The sequence below is a fragment of the Zalophus californianus genome, chromosome 2 (assembly GCF_009762305.2).
Source record: "Zalophus californianus isolate mZalCal1 chromosome 2, mZalCal1.pri.v2, whole genome shotgun sequence".
Classification (NCBI taxonomy): domain Eukaryota; kingdom Metazoa; phylum Chordata; class Mammalia; order Carnivora; family Otariidae; genus Zalophus; species Zalophus californianus.
Genome location: NC_045596.1, coordinates 90135931 through 90159468, shown reverse-complemented (window position 1 = coordinate 90159468; position 23538 = coordinate 90135931). Strand labels below are relative to the sequence as shown.

The 23538-nt window shown below is 37.9% G+C and overlaps 1 protein-coding gene across 2 annotated transcripts in view; it reads left to right on the top strand.

Annotated features, from left to right (window-relative positions):
- CFI (complement factor I) overlaps positions 1-23538 on the top strand; it is a 66404-nt gene that overhangs the window by 24503 nt on the left and 18363 nt on the right. For both annotated transcript variants that reach the window (XR_003520626.1, XM_027597906.1), the window contains exons 3-9: positions 4261-4540; positions 6181-6334; positions 10008-10189; positions 11034-11147; positions 11248-11358; positions 21827-21868; positions 23059-23094. Coding sequence is in view for 1 of the 2 variants with exons in the window: in XM_027597906.1 (XP_027453707.1) it covers positions 4261-4540; positions 6181-6334; positions 10008-10189; positions 11034-11147; positions 11248-11358; positions 21827-21868; positions 23059-23094 (919 nt within the window). In the remaining variant the exon portion in view is untranslated. The remainder of the gene's footprint in view (positions 1-4260; positions 4541-6180; positions 6335-10007; positions 10190-11033; positions 11148-11247; positions 11359-21826; positions 21869-23058; positions 23095-23538) is intronic.

Sequence of the window (23538 nt, the reverse complement as noted above, 5' to 3'; positions counted from 1 at the left end):
ACTAAAAATGTTTAATTGTTAATGTAAATATGTTATTGGGCGTAGATACTGACCAGTCAGATAAGATCATGAACCAATTATCTCTGCTTATAAAATATCCTTATCACACCCATCCTCACCCTGATTTTCTCCATCCAGAGACAACCACTTTCAAATCATTACTGTTTTTTCTGCTATTTTTTTCTTCTGCTATTTATATCAGATTCCTTTATAACAAGTTTATACAAACATTTCTTTTAAACAATTGCCTGGATTTTTAGTGACTCCATCTTCTTCAAAAGTACTAATTCCTTTTTCTTTTTCTTTTCTTTATTTATTGACAGAGCAAGAGATAGAGAAAGCAGGAGCACAAGCAGGGGGAGTAGGAGAGGGAGAAGCAGCCTTCCCGTGGAGCAGGGAGCCCGATGCGGGGCTCGATCCCAGGACCCTAGAATCATGACCTGAGCTGAAGGCAGATGCTTAATGACTGAGCCACCTGGGCGCCCCTCAAAAGTACTAATTCCTAAACTTTTCTGGGGTCTGTGGGGTGAATTTGCTTTATTCTTATGGCCTTTCCTCATTAGGCCTTTTAGTTCCATCTGGTCTGCTAAATATATTACCACCAGCCCACCTGCTTTCCAGCTTTCAAAATTTTGATAACACCTCAAGTCTCTCGTTGCTAGGTGGACTGTGGAGACCTAGGGCCCTGAAGCCTTGATCCAACCCATCCATCTTATCAGCCATCTTGGGCCTTTCTGGTTTAATCTGGCTTGGCTTTGTTTTGGAGTGCTGCCAGGACAGGCCCCTGACTTCCTGATAGCTGGCCTTGACTTCTTTGCTGGCCTCCAGGTATCCTGTTAGAACCTAACTAACTGCCTCTAACAATCTCCCCATTCGCTTTGAGTGTATTGGTTACACCTTATTTTAAAAAATTCTTTTACCCTAACTTTAGTGGGCCTTGGAGAGGAAGCACAGATTTTTTTTTTTTTTTTACAGGTTTATTTACTTATTTGAGAGAGAGAAAGAGAGCATGAGCAAGAGGGGCAAAGGGAGAAGGAGAGAGAATCTCAAGCAGACTCCACACTGAGCACAGAGGCCCATGAGGGGCTCAGTCTCACGATTCTGAGATCATAACCTGAGCCAAAACCAAGAGTCAGATGCTTAACCAGCTGAGCCACCCAGGTGCCCCGGAAGCAGAGACTTTTTTAAAGCCTGTGTTCAGTATTCCATGTCAAAGCACGAGGCCAATCAAATGGCTACCCTGTACTTCTGCTTTCATTTCTTCACTTCCCATTCTGGCCTCAACTCACGTAAGCCTGGTTTCTGCCTCTAACATTCAACTAAGACTACTTCTTTGAAGAGTCCCAGTGATCTTTGTTCATCTAATTCAGTGGCCCTTTTTCAGTCTTCATCCTCTGAAGCTCTCTGCAGCATTAGACACGTGGAGCAAAGGACCCCTCTCTGGCAGGGAAGCAAACTCTCTTTTACTTGCTGCACATCTTCAGCTCCTTAAATATAAATTCTCCCCAGTGTTCTGTGTTCGTTGGGCATTTTTTCACCCTTCAATGAATACCAGGTCTACCATAGCCCTTAAAGCAAGTCTGAGCTGGGAAAGAGAAGAAGCTTTCATCTGAAATGAAAATCAGAGTTTCGGTGATTACAGAGAACTAGATATTGTAGTTGTTGTTTTACAATTGTTCCTGGGACTAAAAGTCTTAGGTTTTTGTTTTTGCTCTAATCCAAGAACGACTAGAAAGTTATGACACTTTCCCACGTTTCTGTCCAAAGACCAAGAAGAAAATGAGTCCTCAGAAAGGATTTAAAGGGATAAAGCCTGAAAAAAATCAAGCTGCTTTCTCCTTGCACCCAATTGGAATGTCTCTCTTTCAATATAAGGGTGATATGTAGAACGGTGACATTTCCTGCTATCAGGGCACTTACAATCTTCTCAGTGGAAGCTATAGGAGCTAAATAATTACAAAAATTTCAACTCTACTTAAAGTGCCACAAAAAAGGTACATGCAACCATGAAAAGTATGTGACTCATAGATTTCTTCAAAGATCAGTGTGTCAAAAACCAGTGTAGTGAATGACCAGTTTGTCAAATTTTCTTGTATCTGTGGCGATTTAGTAAAGTTTACTGAAAAGCATATTCAATGGAATGACTTTCAGAGCTGCGGCAAGTTTTTGCATAGTCTTAACTGACTGGTTTTCATTTGTTTTCACAACAGCATTTAAAGATTGTTCAATTTGTTTCTGCCCTCACTGTCTATTATTGCAGCTGGAGGACACTGAGAAAAAGAGGAAGACTTGTTGCTGGGGGCTGGGGAGACTAAAGGACAAGACGCTCATCCTCCAGATGGGCCAACTAGGGGACGGAGCCAGCACTGGCTTTCCACAAGTCATTTTTGACCCACTTGGTCTGTTCCCAGCCCTCCACATATTTCCCCTGGATTCCTGCAGGTCTAGTTGGCCTCCTGCCTGTCTGATCTGATCTCCAAGATCTTCCTCAAATGCATATTTGCTTCCTTGCTTAAAATGGTTCCCCCCAGGACCTGCTCTCTTACCCACCACCCTCCCTTTCTATTCTCCAGCCTCAGTCAAGCCTGCTGTTCTCTTTCTTACAGTCCTGCCTAAAGTGCCTACCCACCACCTCCTCTGCCAGCGACTTCTGCTCAGCACCCTCAGAACTCAGCCCAGATTAGCTCTTTCTAGAAATGTGCCCAGAGCCTCCTAGTCAGGCCAGGGTCCAGAACACTGTCCTGATGGCATCCCCAGCCCATCTCTATCAGAAAAATTGTCAGTCAGGCTTGCCTGTCTCTCTTTGGATTGGATAGAGAGTTTTATTCCTCTGGCCCTAGCCTTAGGCCATTCTCTGGCACAGAGTGGTGCTTACTAATTCATTTATTGAGTTACCTAATAAATGAGCTAATAATCTGTCTTCCAAGCTTTAGAAACACACCAGATATCCCTTTTCCACAAAGTATTTCCAGATGCATGTCCTTCAGACACTTCATACTCAACAGGTCCCAACCAAATTCATAATAGCATTTATACATCTTCACCATCACTCAACCTCAAAACCTAGGACCCACCCTCAAACCTACATAGATTAAATTGTCCACTCCTATTGCTTTTGCTTGCTTGAGTGTCTTTCCAAACCATTCTCATACTCCACTCCTGCTGCCTCTTACAGTTTCCTGACCAGTGACCACCCCATTTGAAGCATACAAAACCCCATATGCCCACCAGTTGGGACTGCTCATGATTCCCTAAATACATTCTGCACCATCCTTCCTGTGTTTTGCTAGCACCAGCCCTCTGCTAGCATCTGTCCTTCCTCACCTTGCTCAAATGCTACCACCTCCATGAGGCCTTTTTAAATTCCCCTAGAAAGACTAACTCTCTTCCACTCTGGTTCTCCAAGAGTACTGTGTTGTATTTGTACCACTGCTATATCAATTACCACAATCTGCCTTGTTCCCCAGCTATTATGTTTCTACCTTTTTTTCAAAATATTTTATTTATTTTTTTTGACAGAGAGAGCTAGCAAGAGAAGGAACACAAGCAAGGGGAGTGGGAGAGGGAGAAGCAGGCTTCCCGCCAAGCAGGGAGCCTGATGCGGGGCTTAATCCCAGGACCCTGGGATCATGACCTGAGCCGAAGGCAGACACTTAACGACTGAGCCACCCAGGTGCCCCTTATGTTTCTGTATTATTGCCTAGATATCAAGCCCTTGGAAGACAGAGCCCATGTACGTTCATCTTAGAGAAACTTTATACGCTGTAGGAGTTTAACAAATGGTTTTGCATTATTAATAAAATTAACCTATTTCATTAACCAATTCATTCCACAAGACTATATTTAGCACCATTTTTTTTTACTTCTTAATATACTTATGAGATTCATTGATTTCTTCCAAGGCAGAATTTTATGTTGGCTTTAGGATAATAATAGCTCCCATTGATTTCATGCCTAGTACCTGTCAACCATTATATGTATATAATTTCTAATCCTTGCAATAGCCTTGCAAAATAGAAGATATTAGCCCCATTTTCCAGATGAGGAAACACACAATTCTTGAGGGTAAATAACTTACCCAAGGGCATAAAGCTGTAAGTACCCAAGCTAGGACTAGAAGTCGGGTTTGTGATTCCGTAAGCCACCACACCGCATCACCTCATCTGTACTGTGGGGTAGGTGAGTCTGTTTTGTTCCTTTCCTTCACTTAACTCCAAAAAGAAGATTTTAGTTTGTTAGTGTTTATTTTGTGTTTTACAGCTTTCTTCAATATTAAACACACCTCAAAAGCATCTGGTAGAAGAAAAGTGCTTAACTGAAAAATACACACATCTCTCCTGCAAGAAAGTCTTCTGCCAACCATGGCAGAAATGCATCGATGGGACCTGTATTTGTAAACTCCCTTATCAGTGCCCAAAGAATGGTACCCCAGTGTGTTCAACTAACGGGAAAACCTACCCAACTTACTGTCAGCAAAAGAGTTTTGAATGTCTTCGTCCAGGAGCAAAATTTTTAAATAGCGGAGCATGCACAGCTGAAGGTAGGAAAAGTCTAGTTGAATCTATGATATAAGAAGGAAATTGTTTACCATACTTCCTATTAGAAAATAATTTTGCTATGAAATGTTATGATGACAGTTCAAAATTCCTCCCTAGACCCTCAATTGTAATTGTGGTGCTAACTAAAGAAATTAGGGTCACCAGAATATAGTCAGCCTTTGAGACCACAGCACAAGGCCCTGAGGCCAGTCCTTCCCCTTAGTGCCTGTGCCATTCTCTGCTGCTCAGGCCTTCAAAATTATCCCGCCCTCACTTCTACCTGCATAGCAGAACTATTCCCAGAGCCATTGAGTCGGTTCAGAACCCAGTGAACAAGTCTTTACGTGAGAGGGATACTGACGCGCCTCTGGACCTCCATCTCCAGTAATTTCTTCCAGCATCCATCCCACCAGCCCCGACCCCTAGGGAGTCCCAACCCCATTGGCCCTGATCTAAGGGGAGCTTGGGCCACTGCTGACCTAGGACATGCTCTAACCTAGCAAACTTGGCACATCAGACAAAAGAGCTTGTCTACACTCCATCCAGGTTCCTAATGCAGTGAGGAGGCTGGGATGCTGATAGATGGATTTGTGGAGTAGTTAAGGTTAGGGATTTCACTGTCAGATTTAGTGGCAAGCCCCTCCAACCCCACCTCGGTTATTGACAAGCTATGTGACTGTCAGACCCCATTTTCCACATCGGTAAAATGTGAGTAACACTAGTTCCTAACTCACAAGACCCTCATGAAAATTAAATAAAATGATGTATGTAAAGGTCTTCACACAGTGTTTGGCACACAAAAAGAGCTCATGAAATTTTAACTATGATAGCGAACCTCAGGCTTATCTTCTGATATCAATTATCACTGGCATTTCATGAACTGATAAAAAATACTCAAAACATTCTCTTTTTTAAAGATTTATTTATTTATTTGAGAGAGAGAGCATGCAGTGGGGAGGAATAGAGGGAGAGGGAGAGAAAGTCGAGCAGAGTCTACGCTTAGTGAGGAGCCTGACCTGGGGCTTGATCTCACAACCCTGAGATCAGGACCTGAGCTGAAACCAAGAGTCAGGCGCTCAACCGAATGTCACCCAGGCACTCAAAACTTTATTTTTAAAGGTACCACGACATATCGTGGCACACAGTAGCCTAAATATGTGTGTGATGATGAGTGACGATATTGAAGCATTGTGGAACAGGAAGAAGAGAGCTCCCTACTGCCTGTGGGAAAGAAGGGAAGCAATAATGGAGATTATTTTGTCAGCGGCAGACTTTTGTTCTCTTGAGGCATTAAATGCCTTAAATATATGAGAATACATAAAACTTTTTTACATCCTAATGGTTTGGCTTACTCTGAAAAGCACAGACTTGGAAGTCAGATCAATATGGTAGCTTCCGATTCTTGGCTTCCCCACTGGAGCGAGCAACTTAACCTCACGTGTAAAAATGGAGGATAAATATCAGTGTAGTCTTCACAGGGTTGCCTTATGAAATAATTGCTTACTATTATTTAATGAAAACCTTCATGGTGTTCAATGTTAATTTGAAATTATCTCTTTTGTTATTTTAAAGGCTTTTCATCAAGAGGAGAAATGGTGAATGCTTAAATATTGCTCATTCTTTCGGTTTTTTTAAATTTTAGGACAATTTAGTGTTTCCATAAAGTATGGAAATATCACTTCAGAAGGAATTGTTGAAGTAAAACTTGTAGATCAAGATAAGAAAATGTTCATATGTAAAAAACCCTGGAGCATGACAGAGGCTAATGTGGCCTGTCTTGACCTTGGATTTCAACAGTGAGTGTTTGTGTCAGTGGATTTTCCCAGGATTGGTTTTATTGTTCCAACTATTTGTTTGTTTGTTTTTTCTAAGATAAGATTTCTTTTTTTTTAAGATTTTATTTATTTATTTGACAGAGAGAGAGAGAGAGTGCACAAACAAGGGGAATGGGAGAGGGAGAAGCAGACTCCCTGCTGAGCAGGGAGCCCAATGCAGGGCTCCATCCCAGGACCCTGGGATCATGACCTGAGCTGAAGGCAGATGCTTAACTGAGCCACCCAGGCACCCCACCTATTTGCTTTTTCATTACCCAGTCTTTCTCTGCCTTAATTTCCTCATATGTAACCTGAGAATATAACTGCCTGCCTCATAGCACTGTTATGAGAATTAAATATGTTCATGTTTCACCAGCACTTAGAACACCACTGAGCACCGAGCACCTGTAAGTTTGTTTAAGTATCTGGATATGAATCCTTTGCAGTTCCAGAGAGTTGTAAATATGTTCATTACTATCTCTGCTTGTCTATAACTATGTCCACTTTTTCATACCTAATATTGTTTATCTATGCCTTCTCTCTTTTTTCTTGATCAACCTTGAAGAGATCTATTTGACTGTGTTTTCGATTTTCTATTTTATAGGCAAATTGTCTCTTGTTACTTTCTCTCAACTTCATTAATTTTGTTGTTCCCTTTGGCTCTCTCTCTTCTTTTCTCTATTGTATTTTTTCTAATTCCTTGAGTTAAATGCTTACTTAACTCATTGATTTACAACTTTTCTTATTTTCTAATGTAAGCATTTAAGGTACAAATTTCCCTCTAGATAATGCTTCATCTGCATGCCATAAGTCTCAGGGGCATAAAAGTGGTGTTTTATTTATTGTTCAATTTGAAATACTTTTTAATATTCAGTATAATTTCCTTTTTTGATTTAGAAGTTTCTTTTTTACTTTCCTAATGAATATGTATTTGCTTTTAGTTAACTTTTTGTTATAGATTTCTTATTTAATTGTACTGTGGTAAGAGAATAGTCTCTATATGATGACAATTGTTTAAATATTTGTTGACACTTGCTTTGTGCTGAGTATATTTTATTTTATTTATTTTGTGCTGAGTATATTTTAAATGTTTCATGTGCAGGGTTCTGTATACTAAATATGTTGTCCATTAAAATAAGTAAGCTTGTTAACTGCTTTGTTCAAATCTTTTCCTATTTATTTACTTACAAGCTTTTTATGTCTTTATCTTTTAAATGTGTCCTTTATAAACACCATGTATCTAGATTTTTAAAAAAAAAATCCAATATGACAATAACTGTCTGAAGAGCTTAGTCCATTTACATTATTGATTATTTACATTGTTGAATTTATTTTCCCTATCTTATTTTAGTATTATTATTTACCCTGTTTTTTCTGTGTATTTGTTTCTTCCTTTTCTAATTTCTATTGGGTTAATAAAGTTGTTGTATTTTTTAATCCCACTAGCCCCCTCTACTTGGTTTGTAAACTATATACATCCTATTTCTGTTCCTTTAGTGGTTATCTTCACATTTATACCATGAATTCTTTTTTTTTTTTTTAAAGATTTTACTTATGTGACAGAGAGAGACACGGCGAGAGAGGGAACACAAGCAGGGGGTGGGAGAGGGAGAAGCAGGCTTCCCATGGAGCAGGGAGCCCGATGCAGGGCTCCATCCCAGGACCCCGGGACCATGACCCGAGCCAAAGGCAGACGTTTAACGACTGAGCCACCCAGGCGCCCCTATACTATAAATTCTTGACTTAGGAAGTCCTCACCCTCTTAGGAATAATATAAGGAATGTCACTATTTTTACCGAGTTTCCAGCATTTAGTTGCACATTATTTTTATATATCCCTGAAGTTAATTGCTATCATTATATAATAAGTTATTATTATTACTGCTGTTCAGCTAGTGCTTACTCAGATTTATTTCATGTTTACCAACATCTTGGTTTGTTGCTGCTTCTTGCATCTCTCAACTTTATTCTAAATTCAGTTTCCTTCTTCCTAAACCACATCTGCTAGTAGTTCATTAGTGAGAGTATCTTATTAAATGGAGCCACAAGATATTTGTGATTTTTGACAGTTTGTGACCTACTACCTATAATTCAACCTAATGGGAAACTCTCTCCATCTTTGATGTCCCAGTATTTTGCTCTTATCATATTTTGCATGAGCTAATGGACAGACTTCTCTTATTTTATTTTATTTATTTACTTTTAAATATTTTATTTCTTTATCTGAGAGAGAATGAGAGATCACAGAGGGAGAGGGAGAAGCAGACACCCCGCTGAGGAGGGAGCCCGATGCGGGGCTCAATCCCAGGACGCTGGGATCATGACCTGAGCCAAACAAAGGCAGACGCTCAACCAAAAGCCACCCAGGCACCCCCAGACTTCTCTTATTTTAGCGAGTGGGTATTTCCTTTACTTCTTTAAGAGCTCATTGAGCCCCTCGTCAGGCTCCCTGCTCACCTGGGAGTCTGCTTCTCTCTCTCCCTCCACTCCACCTGGCCGCTCATGCTCTCTCTCTCAAATAAATAAATAAAATCGTAAAAAAAAAGAAAAAAGAAGAGCTCATTGAATGCATTTTATCTAGTATTTTTAGATAGTTTTAAATTGAGATGTTTTTTTCAAATTATTTACCTATGAGATTGCCCCAATGGCTCTCATTTGTTCTCATATTCTGATGCTGTTTGGCACAGTTTTATAACTCCTTTTTATCATCATTATTGATCTGAAATCATTAAAAATGCTTTTCTTATTCCCTTTAATTATCTTCTTTTTGCCTTCATTATAATTGATCTAATATTTATATTGCCATTATTGCTTTGTTATTGTTTATATTTACCTGAAGCATCTTTGCTCAACTTCTTATTTTTAACACCATTTCCTCCATTTCCTTCTAAAGAGAAGCAGGGAGCAATTGAATGTTGTAGAAGAATAGTTTACTGTAACTCATCATCTCTAGTATATTGAATCATGGAGGTAGCACAAATTCTGAACAAATTTTGAAATCCAAGCACTGGCATATAGATGCCAAAATATCACCTTAATACTGTCAAGGCTGAATTGAGAACATGGCTTGGCATAAAAACAAAGTGAACCTGCTATAATTAAACCAACTTAACCTCCCAAATTCTAAGCAACAATGGGGCCAACCAGGTAAGCCTTACAGCATGAGGCATGTGAAAAGGTCCCCAAAAGGAAAGATGGAAAAGGTAAGCTAACCTTGCCTGATTTATAATTCCAAAATTCCCTGATTGATTATTTACTCCCTTTCCTTGAGCAAAAAGGAATTAAGAGATAGAGAGAAGCCAAGAATGACTCATCTCAGGTTGGAAGGAAACATCAAGAGTGTGGAAGAAGGAGTTCTCCTTAACAAGAAACAGAGAAGAGGAAACTAATATTTGCTGACTGTTTGCCACGTTTGAACTCTGGCTAACCAATTTAAATTGATTGTTTTAATTAATATTTACAAAACTAGCTGAGATTATCATATTCCCTTTTACAGGTGAAGATACCGAGGCTCAGAATTTAAGCATCTTGTTCAGTGTATCACTCATATGTAGAAAATTAGAGGAAATTACTTTAGTTCCTTACCTCGTACAGTAAGGTTATAAATGCAAAATACTAATCATTCTATCTTAATGTTTCATTTATTCTATTTGTAGAGGTGCTTTTGATATTCAAAAAAAGTTTGAGGTTCCTGAAAATCTCCATTTAAATTCCACTGAATGTCTCCAAGTGCGTTGTCGAGGATTAGAGACAAGTTTGGCTGAATGTACTTTTATTAAGAGAAGAACTAAAAATGACAAGAATTTCGCTGGTGTGGTTTGCTACACACAGAATGCAGGTTGGTAGAGTACTTGCCTGAAACTTCAAAGCTTCCTTCAAAATTGTTTATTGCACACCACGTTGGTCGTAAACAAACAAGTTTAGGCTTTAGTAAACAAACAATTTAAGCTTTAGAACCTAAATTGGTGCTTTTCCTCTATTGTACCGTTTTGCATTCAAATATTACTTCTCTCCAGGTTCCTACATGGGGAGCAAAGTTGCCTGACTCCTCTATGCTTGCTGAAACATCTGGATAATACCACAAACATAAGTAATACAAACATCAGAAGAAACCTCAATATCTCCTTTGAGAGGCCCAGCCTACACACTTAAAAATGTCTTTAAAATATTTAAGTGACCACAGTCTCAGGACAGTCACTGCCACTTTCCTCCTCGGTCCTGACATGGGAATATTTTAGTCATACATAGGGTTTTAAAGGCTAAAGCCTTTTTTGGTGCTTAAAAAAAAAAAAATACCATCAAAATATAAATTGCACTGCCCAAGTAAGTCATGGGATGGAAGTGAGGATTCGTGCAGCAGCTCGAAAGGAATGGGTGAACACTGGTGTTTGCCGATGTGAGCAAGGGCCCGTGACCCTGAGCCCCCTCCCCCAACCTCAGCAAGTACAGACCTCCACAGTAAATACTGGTTTTCAGAGATAATGAAAGGGACTCCATAAACCAGCATTGACATTTTTTTTTTTTATTAACCATATATATTATGTTGATGCTACCAATACATTTAATATCATTTTCTATTTGATGCCTGACTTTATATTAATGTCCTCATTATTCCAAATGTGATCAGGATGTCACCTACAACTCCATAAATAAAATTCACAAAGAGAATTCCTAATTTACAGCTCCTCCAACAAATGACTCCTTTCACTGTGTGAACGGGAAATACATTCCTCAAAAGAGAACCTGTAACGGTATCAATGATTGTGGAGACCAGAGTGACGAACTGTGCTGTACAGGTAGAAGAAGACTCCCCCATTGAATTTCAGATTCTATCCTATTGGATTTTAAGTATGAAGAAAGAAAAATAAAAACCTTCTTCTATTTATGTTTGTGTAGGATGCCGAGGCAAAAGTTTCTTCTGTAGATCTGGTGTTTGTATTCCAAACAAATATAAGTGCAACGGTGAGGTGGATTGCATTACAGGAGAAGATGAAATTGGTTGTGAAGGTAATTAAGGTTTTGTGCTACGTTTTCCCATTACTTGATCTGGGGACTCTGAAACTTTCTTTTAGGTAAATTGTAATCTTAAGTGGGTATAGGGGAGTGTTAGCAGTAAGAATACTACTGAGTGGGCATTCGAAGAACTATGGAATGTTCTCTCATATTTTCATTTATTAAATACATTTGTTATTTCAGAACTTTTTATCAGAAAGGCTCCCACATAACAAAAATAGATTATTAGAATGAACCAAGATGTGCCTCTCTCCCAGCTTGAACAATTATCAATATTTTGCCAGTCTTGTTCAGCTTGAGTATTTTATTTATTTTATTTTTTAAAAATATTTTATTTATTTATTTATTTGACAGAGAGAGACACAGCAAGAGAGGGAACACAAGCAGGGGAGTGGGAGAGGGAGAAACAGGCTTCCCGCTGAGCAGGGAGCCCCATGCAGGGCTCAATCCCAGGACCCTGGGATCATGACCTGAGCTGAAGGCAGATGCTTAAGGACTGAGCCACCCAGGTGCCCCTTGTTTAAGTATTTTAAAGCACATTTGAGATATCATGTCACTTCCCCTACATACATTTCTAATGATACAAACATGTTATACATACACAATATACTCTCATTAGTATCCCTAATAATAATAATTCCCTAACACTGTTTAATAACAGCCCATGTTCAAGTTTTCCCAACTGTCTCAAAAATATCTTTTTTAAAAGATTTTATTTATTTATTTATTTATTTATTTATTTATTTATTTATTTATCTGAGAGAGAGAGAGAGAGAGAGAGTGAGCAGGAGGGACAGGGAGAGAGAATCTGAAGCAGACTCCAAGCTGAGTCCAGAGCCCTGTGTGGGACTTGATCCCACAACTGTGAGATCATGACCTGAGCTGAAACCAAGAGTCATCTGATGCTTAACTGGCTGATCCACCCAGGCACCCCTCTCAAAAATGTCCTTTTAGAACAGTGTGTTTGAATCAAGATCCAAAAGAGTCTAACATTCTATTTGATTATTAAGTTTTTAACGTATCTTTTATTCTTTAAGAATTATGTTTCTTGACCTTTTGGCTAAGATCAAGTGTAAGAGTTACCCACCTGGAAACACAATGGTCCAATATCTTTGGGACACAGCAAAAGCAGTTCTAAGAAGGAAGTTTATACCAATTCAGGCCTATCTCAAGAAAGAAGAAAAATCCTAAATAAATAATCTGACATTATACCTAAAAGAACTAGAAAAGGAAGAACCAAAAAAGCCCAAAGTTAGTAAAAGGAAGGAAATGATAAAGATTAGAGCAGAAATAAATGAGATAAAGACTAAATAAAATTAAATTAAATTCAACTAAAAGTGCCAATGAAACCAAGAGTTGGTTCTTTGAAAAGATAAACAAAATTGATAAATCTTTAGTCAGAGTCATTGAAATAAAAGAAAGAAGAGTCAAATAAATAAAATCAGAAATGAAAAAGGCAAACTAACTGACACCACAGAAATACAAAGGATTATAAGAGACTATTATGAAAATGATATGGCAACAAATTGGACAACATAAAAAGAAACTGATAAATTCTTAGAGATATACAATTTTCCAAAACTGAACCAGGAATAAATAGAAAATCTGAACAGACTGATTACTAGTAATGAAATTGAATTGGTAATAAAAAAAAACTCCCAACAAACAAAAGTTCAGTACCAAATGGCTTTACAGGTTAATTCTACCAAACATTTAAAGAAGAGTTAATACCTATTCTTCTCAAACTATTCCAAAAAGGAAGAGGAAGGAAAATTTCCAAATTCATTTCACAAGGTCAGCATTACCCTGATACCAAAACTAGACAAAGACACTACAAAAAAAGAAAATTACACATCATATCCCTAGTGAACATAGATGCAAAAATACTTAACAAAATATTAACAAACCAAATTCAATGATACATAAAAGGATCATTCACTGTGATCAAGTGGAATTTATTCCAGGAATGCAAGAATGGTTCTATATCCTTTAATAAATCAATGTGATACATCACATCAACAAAATGAAGGAGAAAAACATATTGTCATCACAACAGATTCAAAATAAGAATTTGACAAAATTCAATATCCATTCATGATAAAAACTCTCAACCAAGTGGATTTTAGAGGGATCATACTTCAACATATAAAGGCCATATATGATAAACCTACAACTAACATCATACACAATGGTGAAAATCTGAAAGCTTTTCCTCTAAGATCAGGAACAAGACAAGGATGTCCACTATTGCCACTTTTGTTCAATGTAGTACTGGAGTCTTAACAATCAGACAAGAAAGAGAAAAAGAAAAGAAAGAAAGAAAGAGAGAGAGAGAAAGAGAGAAAGAGGAAAGAGGAAAAGAGGAGAAAGAGAGAAAGGTGAAGAAAGAGAAAGAGGAGAGAGAAAGGAGGGGAAAGAAGAGAGAGAAGAGAGAGAGAGAAAGAGAAAGAGAAAAGAAAGAGAGAAAGAGGGAGAAGAGAAAAGAGAGAAAGAGAGAAAGAGAGGAAGAGGAGAAAGGAGAAAGAAAGAAAGAAAGAAAGAAAGAAAGAGAGAAAAAGAAAGAAAAGAAAGAAGAGAGAAAGAGAGAAAGAAAGAAAGAGAAAGAGAAGAAAGAAGAGAGAGAAAGAAAGAAAGAAAGAAAGAAAGAAGAAAGAAAGAGAAGAAAGAGAAAGAAAGAAAGAAAAGAAAAGAAAAGAAGAAAGAAAGAAAGAAAGAAAGAAAGAAAGAAAGAAAGAAAAAGAAAGAAAGAAAGAAAGAAGAAAGAAAGAAAGAAAGAAAGAAGGAAGGAAGGAAGGAGAGAGAAAAAGAGAAAGAGAGAAAAAAGAAGGAAGAAGAAGAAGAAAGAAGAAAGAAAAAAGAAAAGAAAGAAGAAAGAAAGAAAGAAAGAAAGAAAGAAAAAGAAAGAGAAAGAAAGAAGAAAGAAAGAAAGAAAAAGAAAAGAAAGAAAGGGCATTTAAATTTGTAAAGGAAAAATAAAACTGTCCAATTTGCAAATGACATGATACTTTACACAGAAACTCTAGGGATGTCTGGGTGGCTCAGTCAGTTGGGCATCTGACTCTTGGTTTAGGCTCAGGCTATGATCTCATGGGTCTTGAGTTGGAGCCCTGCATTGGGCTCTGCACTCAGTGGGGAGTCTGCTTGAAGATTCTCTCCCTCTGCCCCGCCCCACCTCAAATAAATAAATAAATCTTTTTAAAAAAGAAGAAAACTAAAGACTCCACAAAAAAACTATTGGGCGCCTGGGTGGCTCAGTTGGTTGGGTGACTGCCTTCGGCTCAGGTCATGATCCTGGAGTCCTGGGATCGAGTCCCGCATCGGGCTTCCTGCTCGGCGGGGAGTCTGCTTCTCCCTCTGACCCTCTTCCCTCTCATGCTTTCTATCTCTCATTCTCTCTCTCTCTCTGAAATAAATAAAATCCTTAAAAAAAAAGAACTAATAAATAAATTCAGTAAAATTGCAGGATACAAAGTTAACATTCAGATATCACTTGTGGTTTCTATATACTAGTAACAAACTATCAGAGAAAGAAATTAAGATAACAATTCCATTTACAATTGCACCAAAGGAATAAAATACCTAGGAATAAATTTAATTAAGAAGGTGAAAGACTTACACTCTGAAAACTATAAGACATTGATGAAAGAAATTGAAAGTGACACAAATAAATGGAAAGATATACCATGTTCATGGATTAGAAGAACAAATATTTTTTTAAATGTCTATACTACCCAAAGTAATCTACAGATTTAACACAATCCCTATCAAAATATCAATGGTATTTTTCACAGAACTAGAGCAAAGAATCCTAAAATTTGTATGGAACCACAAAAGATCCTGAATAGTCAATCTTGATAAAGAAGAACAAAACTGGAGGTATCACAATCCTAGATTTCAAGATATACTACAAAGCTATAGTAATCAAAATATTATGGTACTGGCATAAAAGCAGACACATAGATCAATAGAACAGGATAGAGAGTCCATATGTTTACATGCTTACATGCTTGATGCTTACATGGTCAATTAACCTACAACAAAGGAGGCAAGAATACACAATCTAGAATACACAGTCTCTTCAATAAATGGTGTTGGGAAAGCTGGAAATGTACATTCAAAAAAATGAAACTGGACCACTTTCTTACACCATGCACAAGAATAAACTCAAGGGGCGCCTGGGTGGCTCAGTCGTTAAGCGTCTGCCTTCGGCTCAGGTCATGATCCCAGGGTCTTGGGATCGAGCCCCGCATCGGGCTCCCTGCTCCGCGGGAAGCCTGCTTCTCCCTCCCTGACTCCCCCTGCTTGTGTTCCCTCTCTCACTGTGTCTCTCTCTGTCAAATAAATAAATAAAATCTTAAAAAAAAAAGAATAAACTCAAAATGTGTTAAAGACATAAATGTATGTTAATTAATCAAATTTAAATTAAAAAAATAATAAAGACCTAAATGTGATACCTGAAATCATAAGTCTCCTAAAAGAGAACATAAGCAGTAATCTCTTGGATGCCAGCTTTAGCAACATTTTTCTAATATGTCTCCTCAAGTGAGGGAAACAAAAGCAAAAATAAACTATTTGGACTAAAACAAAATAAAGAGATTTGCAGAGCAAAGAAAACCATTAACAAAACAAATAGGTGTATGAATGGGAGAAGATATTTGTGAATGATATATCCAAAATATATAAAAACTTATACAACTCAACCACACACACACACACACACACACAATAATTTGATTAATAAATGGGCAGAGGAATGAACAGACATTTGTCGAAAGAAGGCATATAGATGGCCAATAAACACATGAAAAGATGTTCAACATCTTTAATCATCAGGGAAATGCGAATGAAAACCACAGTAAGATATCACCTCACACCAGTCAGCATGGTTAATATGAAAAAGACAAGAAATAATAAGTGTTGGTGAAGATGTGGAGAAAAGGGAACCCTTGTGCACTGTTGATGGGAATGTAAGTTGGTGCAGCCACTATGGAAAACAGTATGGAGTTTTCTCAAAAAAAATTATATATATGTATATATAACTACCATATGATCCAGCAATTCCACTACTGGGTATTCACCCAAGGAAAACAAAAACACAAATGCAAAAAAGCTATATGCACCTCTATGTTTATTGCAGCATGATTTACAATAGCCAAGATATGGAAGCAACCTAAGTGTCCATTGACAAATGAATGGATAAAGAAGATGTGATACACACACACACACACACACACACACACACACACACACTAGAATATTACTCAGGTCAAAAAAAAAAGGATAACATCTTGCCATTTGCAACAACATGATAAACCTAGAGAGTATTATGCTAAGTGAAATAAGTCAGACAGAGAAATACAAATACCATATGATTTCACTTATATGTGGAATTTAAAAAACAAAACAAATGAACCAACAAATAAACAAATTAGAAAGAGATACATAAATACAGAGAACAAACTGGTGGCTGCCAGGGGTAGGTGGGGAAGATGGGGGAATTAGTTGAAGGAGATTAAGAAGTACAAACTTCCAGTTGTAAAATAAGTAAGTCATTGAAAAGTACAACATAGAGAGTATAGTCAATAATATTGTAATGATGTTGCATGATGACACATAGTAACCACACTTACTGTGGTCATCATTGCATAATATATAGAATTGCTGAATCATGATGTCATACACCTGAAACTAATATAACATTGTATGTCAACTATACTTCAATTTAAAAAATGTTACCTACCTATCCACCCCCAATTTTTTTCACACCATTGATTTTTTTTATTATGTTATGTTAATCACCATACATTACATCATTAGTTTTTTTGATGTAGTGTTCCATGATTCATTATTTGTGTATAACACCCAGTGCTCCATGCAGAACGTGCCCTCTTTAATACCCATCACCAGATTAACCCATTCTCCCACCCCCCCTCCCCTCCAGAACCTTCAGTTTGTTTTTCAGAGTCCATCGTCTTTCATGGTTCATCTCCCCTTCCGATTTCCCCCTTCATTCTTCCCCTCCTGCTATCTTCTTCTACTTCTTCTTTTTTTTTAAACATATAATGTATTATTTCTTTCAGAGGTACAGATCTGTGATTCAACGGTCTTGCACAATTCACAGCGCTCACCATAGCACATACCCTCCCCAATGTCTATCACCCAGCCACCCCATCCCTCCCACCCCCCACCACTCCAGCAACCCTCAGTTTGTTTCCTGAGATTAAGAATTCCTCATATCAGTGAGGTCATATGATACATGTCTTTCTCTGATTGACTTATTTCGCTCAGCATAACACTCTCCAGTTCCATCCACGTCATTGCAAGTGGCAAGATTTTATTCCTTTTGATGGCTGCATAATATTCCATTGTGTATATATACCACATCTCCTTTATCCATTCATTTGTCAATGGACATCTTGGCTCTTTCCACAGTTTGGCTATTGTGGACATTGCTGCTATAAACATTGGGGTGCACGTACCCCTTCGGATCCCTACATTTGTATCTTTGGGGTAAATATCCAGTAGTACAATTGCTGGATCGTATGGTAGCTCTATTTTCAACTTTTTGAGGAACCTCCATCCTGTTTTCCAGAGTGGCTGCACCAGCTTACATTCCCACCAACAGTGTAGGAGGGTTCCCCTTTCTCCACATTCCCGCCAACATCTGTCCTTTCCTGACTTGTTAATTTTAGCCATTCTGACTGGTGTGAGGTGATATCTCATTGAGGTTTTGATTTGGATTTCCCTGATGCTGAGCGATATTGAGCACTTTTTCATGTTTCTGTTGGCCATTTGGATGTCTTCTTCAGAAAAATGTCTGTTCATGTCTTCTGCCCATTTCTTGATTGGATTATTTGTTCTTTGGGTGTTGAGTTTAAGAAGTTCTTTATAGATTTTGGATAGTAGCCCTTTATCTGATATGTCATTTGCAAATACCTTCTCCCATTCTGTTGGTTGTCTTTTGGTTTTGTTGATTGTTTCTTTTGCTGTGCAAAAGCTTTTTATCTTGATGAGGTCCCAATAGTTCATTTTTGCCCTTGCTTTCCTTGCCTTTGGCAACGTTTCTAGGAAGAAGTTGCTGCGGCTGAGGTCGAAGAGGTTGCTGCCTGTGTTCTCCTTTAGGATTTTGATGGACCCCTGTCTCACATTTAGGTCTTTCAACCATTTTGAGTCTGTTCTTGTGTGTGGTGTAAGGAAATGGTCCAGTTTCATTCTTCTGCATGTGTTCATGCCATTGATTTTTAAACAAACTTGGTCATTTGCCTACAGGATGTTCCTTATTCTGGATTTACAGAGATGTGATGAGATACAAAGTTCAATATTTTAGGCAAGAATTCTTTTTTTTTTTTAAAGATTTCTTTATTTCTTTATTTGAGAGGGCGAGAATGAGAGAGAGAGAGTACATGAGAGGTGGGAGGGCTAGAGGGAGAAGCAGGCTCCTCACTGAGCAGGAAGCCCAATGCGGGACTCGATCCCAGGACTCCAGGATCATGACCTGAGCCAAAGGCAGTCACTTAACCAACTGAGCCACCCAGGCACCCCAAAGATTTTTTTTTTATATTTATTTATTTGTCAGAGTGAGAGAGGGAAGAAGGGAGAGAGAGAGCATGAACAGGGGGAGTGGCAGGCAGAGGGAGAAGCAGGTTCCCCGCTGAGCAAGGAGCCTGATGTGGGACTCGATCCCAGGACCCTGGGATCGTGACCTGAGCTGAAGGCAGACACTTAACCGAATGAGCCACCCAGGGGTCCCTTAGGCAAGAATTCTTGATGGGTAGTGCTGTGTCCTTTCTATTACATAAAATAAGTTCTCTGGGTATCCCACTATTAATGATGCTAAAATTGATCACCGGACCAGCTTGATCTTTCCTTTTTAAAAAGTTCCCCCACAACCTTTCATCTTAATGGTTTTTAGTAGCCTGTGTGATTGTTGCCTAGATCCAATTTGTCAATAGGAATTATAAGATGGTGATTTCTTTAAAAAAAAAAGATTTTATTTATTTATTTGACAGAGAGAGACACAGCGAGAGAGGGAACACAAGCGGGAGGGGGAGTGGGAGAGAGAAGCAGGCTTCCCGCGGAGCAGGGAGCCCGATGTGGGGCTCGATCCCAGGACCCTGGGATCATGACCTGAGCCGAAGGCAGACGCTTTAACAACTGAACCCCCCGGGCGCCCCAAGATGGTGATTTCTAATTCAGCATTCCTTCTGCATTTATTAATTGGTTTTCTATAGAGAAGAACTTCCCTTCATCAACTATTTTGTTTCCATGAAATGCAATTCATAGTAGAAAGAAAGCATAGTTTTTAATTCTTTCCCTCTACTTACCAAGTTTCAAAGCAATGAGTTAATGCTCTTTGTTTTTTGGTGCTCATTGGAAAACCTCTGATGGTAAAAATATTTACCAAGTACCTACTCTGTGTCACACAGACTGACTTCTTACTTACATCAGTGCTTTCTGGAAGTTATTATATTCATTCATTTACTCAGTGAATATTTATTAAGTTCTTACTATGTGTGCCAGGCCCTGTTCTTGAAAACAATCTAATTATTTTTATATTCCACATGTGCCTTACAGGTAAGCATTAAATACATGGTGGAGATATATATGGATAAATGAATTGATAATAATTATGTTTTGCCATTGCTTGGTATTATTTGACTTTACTAAAGTCTTAACTTCCCATTGACATCAGTTTTTAAATGTAAAAACACGTTTTAGGATCTCAAATCATATTATTTCTTTTGAAGTTTCTATACGCTGTTGAGCAAAATACTTTTATGTCCATTAAATATAGTTAAAACCTTAGTAAAGAGAGGAGAGAAAGAAATTTCCAAACATTTTTTAAGGAGGAAGACCGTAAGTCATGACTCTTGCCAGTAAAGCTTGAGAGTCATTCCTTCCCAGTTTTATTGAAATAGAATTGACATACAACACCGTATATAAGTTTAAGGTGTAAAACATAATGACTTGACAGACATATATTGAGAGATGATGACCACAGTAAGTTTAGTTAACATCCATCATGTCATATAGTTACATTTTTTTTCTTTCGATGAGAACATTTAGGATTTACTCCCTTAGCAACTTTCAAGTATACCATACAGCAATGGTAACTATAGTCACCACGCTGTACATTACACCCCCAGCACTTATTGATCTGGAATTTTGTACCTTTTGACGACAGTCACCTAATTCCCCACCCCCTACCCCTGCCCCTAGTAACAACAAATTTGACTTCTTTTTCTATGAGTTTGTTTTGTTAGATTCCACATATAAGTGAGATCATGCAGTCTTCCTCTGAAGGTCTACAGTTTGATTTCACTTTTTCAGTATAATGATATTTGGGGTTTCTTTTCTTTCTCCTCCACTTCTGTTCCTTTTCCCTCCCTCTCCTCCTTCTCCCAATTCAAAACTCTAAAGTTTAAGGTCAAAACACAGAATTTGTTGGCTTATCAGGGGAAAAAAAAAATCCCACTGCCAGGGAGTAACTATAACATAAAACTTACTTTTTAAAAATCAATTACTTGAATCCATATCAAAAATACATTTAGTCAACTGTCATTATTACTTCAGTTTACCCTTCTTTAGAGTGAGCACCACCTTTTGTCTTTCAGTAGTTGTTCTGATTTTTCACTCTCTAAGCAAGAGCAAATGAGAGAAGAGATGAAAAATAAAAATATTAATATATTCATTGCTCTTTCAGTGGACAGATAGGAATCACTAAACCAAGGGAAGTTTGGAGTATAACTTGGTTTCATGTATCCTGGAAAGCCCACCTTTTATAATTATAAGTTTAACAGGGTTATACATTTTGTATAACTGTATAATAAATTTGCTGTCCGTATGGGTTCAAATATATCCAAAATATACATCTCTTTTTAAAACTCAAGTAAAGGGGTGCCTGGGTGGCTCAGTCGGAAAAGCATGTGACTCTTGATCTTGAGGTTGTGAGTTCAAGCCCCATGTCGGACACAGAGATTACTCAAAAATAAAATCCTTTAAAAAAGAGAGATTAAAGGGGCGCCTGGGTGGCTCAGTCGTTGGGCATCTGCCTTCGGCTCAGGTCATGATCCCAGGGTCCTGGGATCGAGCCCCGCATCGGGCTCCCTGCTCCTCGGGAAGCCTGCTTCTCCCTCTCCCACTCCCCCTGCTTGTGTTCCCTCTCTCGCTGTCTCTCTCTCTAATAAATAAATAAAAATCTTAAGAAAAATAAAATAAAAAAATAAAACTCAAGTAAAAATTATTTCCTTGCCGTAGTGAAATTGGTATGTGTTTAAATGCAATATGAAACATCTGTTATGTGGTATTAAAAATCAAGGAAAGATGACAGACTGCGATTCCCCTTTATCTTTGTAAAAAACTTAACTTGTTATACCAATTCTGAGATATTAATGATTCATGTATATTTTATCCAGGTGAACATTATCTCTTTGCTACAGTGAGTGTTTTGTTTTGTTTTTAGGAACTGGACATCCTGAAATTAAAGGACATCCTGAAATTAAAGGTAAATACATTGTTATAGTAGAAAATTTATATTACAGAATTGAAAACAAGGATAAGGTATTATAGTTTTATGATATATGTATAATATCATTGATATGGTATTCATTTTTCTCAAAAATTATCCTTTGCTGTGGTAAATTTTGTTTTTCTTACATGTGGCTCAAGGTAAAAAATTTAAATTCTTGGAATATTGCAGAATTGAAGCAAAACAAAGCTACTGCTGTCTTTTTATATATATTTTTAAAGATTTAGTTACTTGAGAGAGAGAGAGAGCGTGTGTGTGTTTGTGTGTGTGTGTGAGAGAGAGAGAGTGAACTGGGGGAGGGGCACAAGGAGAAGGAGAGAGAGAATCTTAAGCAGACTCCCTGCTGAGCATGGAGCCTGATGTGAGGCTCGATCTCATGATCCTGAAATCATGACCTGAACGGAAATCAAGAGTCATATGCTTAACTGACTGAGCCACATAGGCGCCCCTCTTCTTATATTTTAATGAAGCTATTAATTGCGCATGATATAACCACGTGTGAGCAATAACTCAGCTTTCACGTTAGTGCAGGCACAGAGGCCTTTCTAATGTCAGCTGAGTTCTCTTTCAGTCAGTGTTAGTAACTGTTCCCTGCCTTATGTAAGGACTTTGTGAATCAGAGTTGAAAAAGAAGCTTTCCTTCTCTGACCCAAGCATTTTGCCTATTCTAAATGCAGAAAACTACAGCACCATGAGTCTCACCATTCACTTGTACCAAGAGACACCTCTAGTTGGTACCTGCAAAATTTCTACATAGTTCATCCTGAGCCTTCACAATTACCTAGGTATAGAAAGGAAATAAGATGGTATGCTTTGTGGATTTGTACTGTCCTTTTTAAACAGAAGACAGGTTTTTGGGGTGCTTGGGTTGCTCAGTGGGTTAAGCATCCAACTGTTGATTTTGGCTCCAGTCATGATCTCAGGGTGATGAGATCAAGTTTGTGTCCATGGAGACTGCTTAAGATTCTCTCCTCCCTCCGCCCCTCCCCAACTCATGCATGCCCATGCATGTGTGTGTGCTCACGCTTTCTCTCTCTCTCATCAATCAATCAATCAATAGACAACAGGTTTTAAGACAAAATTATGATCAAAGTTGAAATAATTTTAATTATTTAATTTCTATTATAAACACACCATAAACATTGGAACTTTTTGTTTTATTATAGAAGAAACAGAATTTTTGACTGCTGATATGGATGAAGGTAAATTAACATTATTCTTTTTTACGAGTGCTTCCTTGATTTACATCTGCATTTTAATGTTGTGTGTGTATGTATGTATGTGTGTATATATAATTAATTCAAGCAACAATTACCTTTGCTATCAATGTAAATAGAAAAAAATAACATTACTCTTCTTATCACTCTTAAGAAAAACACACATAAATGTTTCTTGAGAACTGCTTTTAAAAATGGGTTAATTCACAAGGCTAATTTTGAAGTGAAAACAATATTTTAGAGCTACATAACATTTTTTTATTTGCTATGAGCTTTGTCATGTCAGTTTTGTCAAAAACAACCAGATTTCGAGCATGACCCATGACATTTTGAAATATAAAAATAATAGACTTTACTTGAGCTGGTTCTTTTTCAATGTTTTCAATCCTGATAACAGAAGGTCTGTGAAGATCTGTATCCCGGCCAGTT